Source organism: Apis dorsata, unplaced genomic scaffold, assembly GCF_000469605.1.
Source record: "Apis dorsata unplaced genomic scaffold, Apis dorsata 1.3 scaffold_323, whole genome shotgun sequence".
NCBI lineage: Eukaryota > Metazoa > Arthropoda > Insecta > Hymenoptera > Apidae > Apis > Apis dorsata.
The window spans coordinates 257,189-263,717 of NW_006263591.1; the positions used below are offsets into that span (position 1 = coordinate 257,189).

The 6,529-nt window shown below is 21.3% G+C and overlaps 3 protein-coding genes across 4 annotated transcripts; 2 read left to right on the plus strand and 1 right to left on the minus strand.

Moving 5' to 3' along the window:
* Positions 1–512: 512 nt before the first annotated feature.
* On the plus strand, positions 513–2,255 carry LOC102671582 (probable 18S rRNA (guanine-N(7))-methyltransferase). Of its 2 annotated transcripts, XM_031511444.1 has the most exons (6): positions 533–625; positions 671–770; positions 835–872; positions 960–1,138; positions 1,214–1,640; positions 1,746–1,890. In XM_031511444.1, exons 2-6 carry the CDS (start codon positions 732–734, stop codon positions 1,888–1,890), a joined length of 828 nt encoding a protein of 275 aa, XP_031367304.1. In that variant the 5' UTR covers positions 533–625; positions 671–731. The 2 variants fall into 2 exon arrangements, with proteins under 2 accessions (XP_006617743.1, XP_031367304.1); XM_006617680.2 differs by having other exon boundaries at positions 513–770; positions 1,746–2,255.
* On the minus strand, positions 2,047–4,149 carry LOC102671448 (39S ribosomal protein L46, mitochondrial). The gene is made up of 5 exons (XM_006617679.2): positions 4,061–4,149; positions 3,201–3,277; positions 2,730–3,065; positions 2,521–2,663; positions 2,047–2,449 (listed from the first exon to the last, which is right to left on the minus strand). Exons 2-5 carry the CDS (start codon positions 3,256–3,258, stop codon positions 2,177–2,179), a joined length of 810 nt encoding a protein of 269 aa, XP_006617742.1. The 5' UTR covers positions 3,259–3,277; positions 4,061–4,149; the 3' UTR covers positions 2,047–2,176.
* On the plus strand, positions 4,043–5,948 carry LOC102671319 (translocon-associated protein subunit alpha). Its single transcript, XM_006617678.2, has 5 exons — positions 4,043–4,304; positions 4,723–4,890; positions 4,981–5,240; positions 5,316–5,583; positions 5,654–5,948. The coding sequence occupies exons 1-5, from the start codon at positions 4,241–4,243 to the stop codon at positions 5,716–5,718; spliced, it is 825 nt and encodes a 274-aa protein (XP_006617741.1). The 5' UTR covers positions 4,043–4,240; the 3' UTR covers positions 5,719–5,948.
* Positions 5,949–6,529: the final 581 nt, after the last annotated feature.

Sequence of the window (6,529 nt, forward strand, 5' to 3'; positions counted from 1 at the left end):
TTTTTTACTTTTATATTGCTTTGAAAGTATTTGTAAAAATCTGCAAATATTTATAATTTCAAAACAAATTTTAAAACTTATATAAATGGGCAATTAAATATAATAAATATTAATTGTTTTTATTTTCAATATTCAAAATACTTGTTTTATCTATCATTATTATCTATAATAATCTAAAATATTTATTATTATTATTATAAATTTTAAATTATATTAACAAAAATATCAAATATTTGTTTTCCAAATTTTTAAAATCCCTATTATTCATTTTGAAACTGAAATTAGAAAACAGCAAAATTAAAATAAATTCAATGTATTATAAATTATAATTCAAATTATAAAATATAATTCAAAAATTCCAATAAAAAAGGCTTGCAAAGTTGCAACAAGTTTTTATGAAAAACATTAATGTATCATAGCAATGAAAATAATAAGTCACTATATATCCTCTTCGTTTTGGAATTCATTACAGAAAAATTAAATTATATTTAGTTGGTAATAGGAATATCATATAGTCTATGTTTAACAACTAACTCTAGATATTTCTCATTATTTCTTCTCTCTACTTTCTAATTTTCACCAATTATTTCCAGTGGAAATTTTTGCCGAATTGAAATTGTTGATATCGACATATAATAATAAATAACCAATAATAATAATAAATAATTCTTCAGCAATTCTGCATATGTTTTAATTAAAATCTGATCTATACTTATTATAATAAAGATAAAATGTCAAAACGTCCAGAATATTTAGCTCCACCTGAACTGGTAAGAATAAATTTTAAATTGTTTATGTTATGAATTTTGTGAAAATGTTTTATTTTTATTGTAGTTTTACGATGAATCCGAAGCTCGAAAATATACTCAAAAGTAAGATTTTTAATAGTAATACTTTTTTTTAAATAATTATATTTTTTTATATTCTATTTTAAACAAATATAAATTTACTTTTTATAGTTCTCGCATGATAGATATACAAGAGCAAATGTGTAAACGTGCTCTAGAACTTCTTTTACTACCACATGATAAAAGTATTTTACTCTTAGATATTGGTTGTGGCTCAGGATTAAGTGGCAATGTAATTGAGAAATACGGACATATATGGATAGGAATTGATATATCTCATGCAATGCTTGGCAAGTATATGTAGAATATGTTTTAATAAATTATATTTCATATAACTTTAATTATTTTTAATACAAATATTTTAGAAATAGCTTTAGAAAGAGAAGTGGATGGAGATTTAATTTTAGGAGATATGGGTCAAGGAATGCCATTTAAAGCAGGAAGTTTTGATGGAGCAATAAGCATTTCTGCATTACAATGGTTATGTAATGCAGATAAAAGTACTCATAATCCTTCAAAACGATTATACAAATTTTTTTCTACATTATTTTCATGTTTATCAAGATCAGCTAGAGCTGTGTTTCAATTTTATCCTGAAAATAGCGAACAAATTGAATTAATTACAACACAAGCAACAAAAGCAGGTTTTTATGGGGGTGTAGTTGTTGATTTTCCAAACAGTACCAAAGCAAAAAAATATTTTCTGGTATTAATGATAAATGGATTTTCTATTCTTCCACCAGCTTTAGGTGTTAATGATGTTGAGTCAGTTATATCTTATACATCTAGAAGGTTAAGTTTTAATTCATGTTAAATTGCTTTAATTCATGTTAAATGAAATCTTATCCATTTTTTTCTTTTTTTTTTTAGTCTTACTTATAATTCTTATTTTTTTAGAGAACAAATAAAAAAGGTCAAAAATAAATCTTTAAAAAATAGTAGAAATTGGATTATGGAAAAAAAAGAAAGACGTCGAAAACAAGGAAAGAAAGTACGAGAAGACTCAAAATATACAGGAAGAAAAAGATGTGGAAAATTGTAATATTTTTTTGATTTATATATTTTTAATTTCTGTTTCAAAAAAATAAATATTTATTTATTTATTAAATTTGTTATCTATTATATCTATTTTTTTATTTCTTATATTTTTAATTGTGTTTAAAATGCACTTATATAAAAAAGAAAATTTCAATATTACAAAATTAAAAATCATTTAAATATTTAATTTATTGTATAAAGAGAAATACATAATTGATAATTCTACACATTCTATATATATATTCTAAGACTTTATATTTTATACTCTATAATCTATAATCTATAATGATTTAATCAGGTAATAAGAATTTAGACAAACTTTTATAAACATCAGGATGTGTGGTTTTTTTAAGTTCTTTTCTATCTAACCAACAATGTCTTACATTAGAAGAAATATCTCCACTTATATATTTTGCTAAGAAATAGAAAATTTTTGCCCCATTTTGACCTTTTTCTTGTATATTTTTAGGATATTTATATTGATAAAATCCAATTGGTGCATTGCCATAAAATTTTACTTTTATGTTATTTCCACATAGTTCTTGTAATGTTCTATGTGCAGTCTGAAATAACAAATAAATATTGATAATTATATTATAAGAGAAAAAATAAATAAAATACATATAGTTCTTACTTGTATCATACTTTCTCCATGTTTTCTTTTACTTTGTGGAGGAATCCAAAAGTTAGAAGTACCAATTTTTTGTTCTACTAATAATACTAAATTTTTATCTAATTTTCGTTTCAATGATACAATGGTATTGTCTTCTTCATTTTCTATGATTTAAGTAAGTTAGATATAAGAAATATGATTAAATTATTTAAAATCATTAAAACTCATACCATTAATTCTTGATGCAAATTTAAACTTAGTAAGTTCTTCTTCCCAAGAATCTTCAAAGTCTTGTATTGTTTGAGCAGAAGTCATACTCTCAGATGCAGATAATTTTTTTTTATTTTTTTCCTTTTGTTTTTGCATTTCAAAATCAGATATCATACTATTTTCAAATTCTATATATTGTAACATTTTTTGATATCTTGCTTCTATATCTAACATCGGTTTTGTAATTATTGGATGACGTTCCAAACAAACAGCACTTAATAAATCCCATTTTTCCAAAACATCTATATCTTGTTCCGAAAGAGTTCGAGATATAATCTTTGATGTTGATGAAATATCTATGTAAAAGGTATTTTTCTTCAAATGATTTCATGAAATTATGTGAAAATAAAATATATTTTGAAATATATTATTTTATAAAACAAATATAAAATCATAAATTTATAAATTTAATTATAATAATTAAAACTTACACGTTGTTAAAGGCGAACCATTTGATGTACATAATGTTAAAATTTTTTTAAACATCATTGTTCCATACTTTAAGATACTTGAAAAATTAAAAGTTTTTTTGAGTTAAAATAGAGATAAAATAAGTACAAATAAATAATAGAATAATAGACTAAATAAATAATAAATAGTATTATGAATCTCTAGAAACTGCATAAAAATAGTAATTTTAAGGTTATTAAACAAAATTGCTGGAAGAATTCTCTACTATAAAGAAAAGAAAATGACGTCATATATACATCGTTGTGTAGCTCGAAAATTATAATTATTGTTATCCTTGAGAAAAACTAAATTACTACTCATGGTTATAATTAAAATTTAAATACTAATTAAAATAAAATTCATTCACACGATTTTAAATAACAATTTTTAAAATTATATTCATAATATTTTTATATTTGATGTTAATATGTTTTGTTAATAATAAATTTAAATTAATAATAATTTTAATATATAATTTTAAATAATAATTTTATATAATTTAATTGATATTTCATATTGTTTTATTTACTTTTTTTTTTAATAAATATTTTATATCTCAACTATATTTTCTCTTCTAGATAAAAATAAATGTTTATTTAATAAATTAAAATATATAAATAATAATGACAATTTTTAATAAACTATTATATTCATTTAATAAACTACTATATTCATTGTTTCATATATCTTGTTGTAGAATTCATATATGGCGCGTTTAAATTTCCACTATAGAAAGTCATATAATATTTTAAAAGAGCAATTAGTAGTAATTAAATTTATCATGTTGGTAAGACAAAATCATTTTTGACGTTTGATACTCTTTACTTAATGCCAACGTTACGTTAATGTTCCACGTTGTAGGATTGACGATTGCGTTGCTGTCCTTCCACGTTGCAGAGATGGTAGCCGGTACTGTTATTTTGAAGCAGCGTAGTTGAATGTTGCTTTGAAGTGAGTGTTCAGGAACTGGGATAAATCGATTTTTATAACAGAAAAATTAATTTTAGAACAACGGAACGAAATGAAGAAGTTTAACATTTTTTTATTAGTTTTCATTTCAACAATTACTTTTACAATGAATAGAGGTAATAAACAATAATGAAATGTTAATTAATATTTATTTTACAATTTATATTTAAAACATTGTAACGTATTTGAAAAACATATGGAAAAATTATATTTTTTTTCGTTTTTATTTTTTTCTTCTATATGTAATTTATATTAAACATACAATTAGCATAATTTTTTTCATATCAATTAATAAATTTAAAGTAATATTTTTCATAATAAATATATAAACATAATTTTTATTAATTTATTCATAATTTATTCATAATTTATATATAAACATTATGCATATAAACACATATAAACATATTTTGTAATATATTTTTTTATAATTATATTGATTATATTAATGTTTAAATTTATATTTGTTTATACAATTTGTATAAACAATTGTATATAAATAATTATATAATAAATGCATATTTTTCATTATAGTTTATACTCAAGAAGATGAAAATATAGATGATATTGTAGATATTGAAGGAGAAGACAATTCTATAATAACAGATGAAGAACCAGAAGATGAAATAACTACTGCTTCATCTGATGCAGATACAACTATATTATTTACTAAACCAGTTTACAATGGATTATCAACATTAGGTATATATATAAATCTTTTGAAATCATATCAATCAGAGTATATTTTTTTATTTATAAAATTAGAAGTTAATATTTCATTTACTTTTTTAGAATTACCAGCTGGAAATTTAGTTGAATTTCTTGTTGGTTTCACCAATAAAGGAGAATCTGACTTTGTTCTTGAATCTGTAGATGCCTCTTTTCGTTATGCAATGAATTTTAATTTTTATATTCAAAATTTTTCAACTGTTATATATAACAAGATTGTAAAACCAAAACACGAAGCAACATTAGCTTATTCATTTATTCCATCAGAAAATCTTGCTGGAAGGCCTTTTGGCTTTAATATTAATTTGAATTATAGAGATGTTGTATGTAATATTATAATATAATATTTATTATCAAAAATATTTGTTCAAAAAATTACTGAATCTATAATTTTACAGAATGGTATTAGTTTCAATGAAGCTGTCTACAATGAAACTGTGCAAATAATAGAATTGGATGATGGTCTTGATGGAGAAACAATTTTCTTATATGTCTTTCTGGCAGCATGTGTAATATTAACACTTGTAGGAGGGCAACAACTTCTTTCATCTCTTGGCCGTAAATCTCGATCTTCTAGTACTCGTAAAACACCTGTTGAAATGGGTACTTCTAATCCTAATAATGTAGATTATGATTGGTTACCAAAAGAAACATTAAATAGAATTAGTAAGTATTATATATTTGAAAAATTAAATTTAAAATAACATATTTTTTTTAAAAAATGTTTTTTTTATAGATAAATCTCCTAGAACTCCTAGACAAAGTCCTAGGCAACGAAAAGTTAAAAGAACTGATGACTGATATTAATATATGCGTGTGCCTGTGTGTGTGTCTATCATGTGTAAATAAAAGAGGAAGTATGGTTTAACATTTATGATAATTCTTTAACAAAAAATTTTCACATTTTTGCATTTATGATATATTAAAATGAGAATTTAACATCATTATTATGTATTTAAGATATAAAACAAATGGTTTACATTATACTTTGTAATGAAACAAAATAAAATTTGTAATTATTTTAAATATTATAAAATGTTATATGATACTATCAAGAAAAAAAAAGGAATAATACAAATCAGAACATATAATTATTTTATGTAAGTAATATATTTTTCATGCACTGTTATTTATAAATCACATCAATATATGTACATCTTATAATCATTGTTTATTTTGTTATTGATCTCTGAAAAAATGTTATATTAATAAAACAATTTTGTATAATCTATTTATATATTATTTATGATATAGAATTTTGATAATTCCATAATTATAATTTAATAGAATTTAAAAATATTTTGTGCTAGAAGTACATTAAGTACATTAAGTACTTTTTAGCTATGGCAATTATTTCTAAATATAATTTTTAATAAAAAATCAGAATTTTATAAAAGAAATTTTTATTAGAATTTATTAGAATTTAAATAATAATGTAAAAAGACTTTTGTGATAATCGCGAAATATTAATATATATGTATTATAATGTATGTATATATATATATATATGTTATTTATAAATTCACAAATAATAGGAAATAAAATGTTTTTTTAAATCAATTTTTAATTAGGGATATATCATAATTAGTTATATACAATTATATATATTAAT